Genomic DNA, 947 nt, shown 5'->3' on the forward strand with positions numbered 1-947 from the left:
CAAAAAAAAAAAAAAAAAAAAAAAAAAAAAAAAAAAAAAAAAAAAAAAAAAATCAGCCAGACTCTTCAAGGTGTTTTAAGTAGTAAGCTCTCCCATTTAAAAGTGAGGAAAAAAAAGCAGAGAATGGCTCTGGCAAAAATAGCACTGTAATATGTGGCAGACTGCCGCAGAGTTAAAAAATTACTACCAAATAAGTCTGTGCTAAAAGCAGCCCCCTCAGGGGCAGCTACGTGATTATACTTCAACTTGACAGAACATGAATTCAGTAAACTTTTACTGGAATGCATCTGATCTCTCCTCACCCCTTTCCTTGGCTTCCCTGGCTCTAAGGCCTGGTGTGTAACTGCCTCTTTGTGGCATTCACTTTTTTCCTGCTTGGCACTCACCATCTGCCCTGACTCCCAGTGGGAGAGCATCATACCTGTTGAAGATATCCCCAGACACTTTCTGAAGGTATTGAAGTGCATCTGCAACTTGCAGAACAGCCTCTTCCCTGCGCAAGTCAGGTTGGATCAGAGGGACAGAGTAAGTCTGCCCTTCTAGGAAGTGCTTCTGGGTCACTGTAGCCATCGTGCCTACGGAAGAGAGTGTGAAAAGGTCATTGGAACATATGCAACTTCTTCTCATTACAGCATTTACTTAAGAACACAAACTATATCTATACTTACCTGGACTGGCAGCAGGCAGCCCCCGGCCCCCAGAATGTATACACAACCATGCACTTATTCATAAATAGATTCATAGATTCATAGATTAAGGGTCGGAAGGGACCTAGTAGATCTTCTAGCCCGACCCCCCGCCAGGGCGGGAGAACAACAAAAAACCCCAAAAAGAGAAATGGGACTCAAACGAGTCCAGCCAGGTAGGCATCCAGCCTCTTCTTAAAGACCCCCAGGGTAGGGGCCAGCACCACTTCCCTTGGAAGTTGGTTCCAGCTCCTAGCCGCC

At 45.1% G+C, this 947-nt stretch overlaps 1 protein-coding gene across 1 annotated transcript in view; it reads right to left on the reverse strand.

Annotated features, from left to right (window-relative positions):
- WASHC1 (WASH complex subunit 1) overlaps window positions 1–947 on the reverse strand; it is a 74,147-nt gene that overhangs the window by 47,592 nt on the left and 25,608 nt on the right. Inside the window, exon 2 of the mRNA XM_019515497.1 lies at window positions 422–575. Coding sequence (XP_019371042.1) covers window positions 422–575 — 154 coding nt within the window. The remainder of the gene's footprint in view (window positions 1–421; window positions 576–947) is intronic.

Source organism: Gavialis gangeticus, unplaced genomic scaffold (assembly GCF_001723915.1).
Source record: "Gavialis gangeticus isolate Ggan-Ray unplaced genomic scaffold, GavGan_comp1, whole genome shotgun sequence".
Classification (NCBI taxonomy): Eukaryota; Metazoa; Chordata; order Crocodylia; family Gavialidae; genus Gavialis; species Gavialis gangeticus.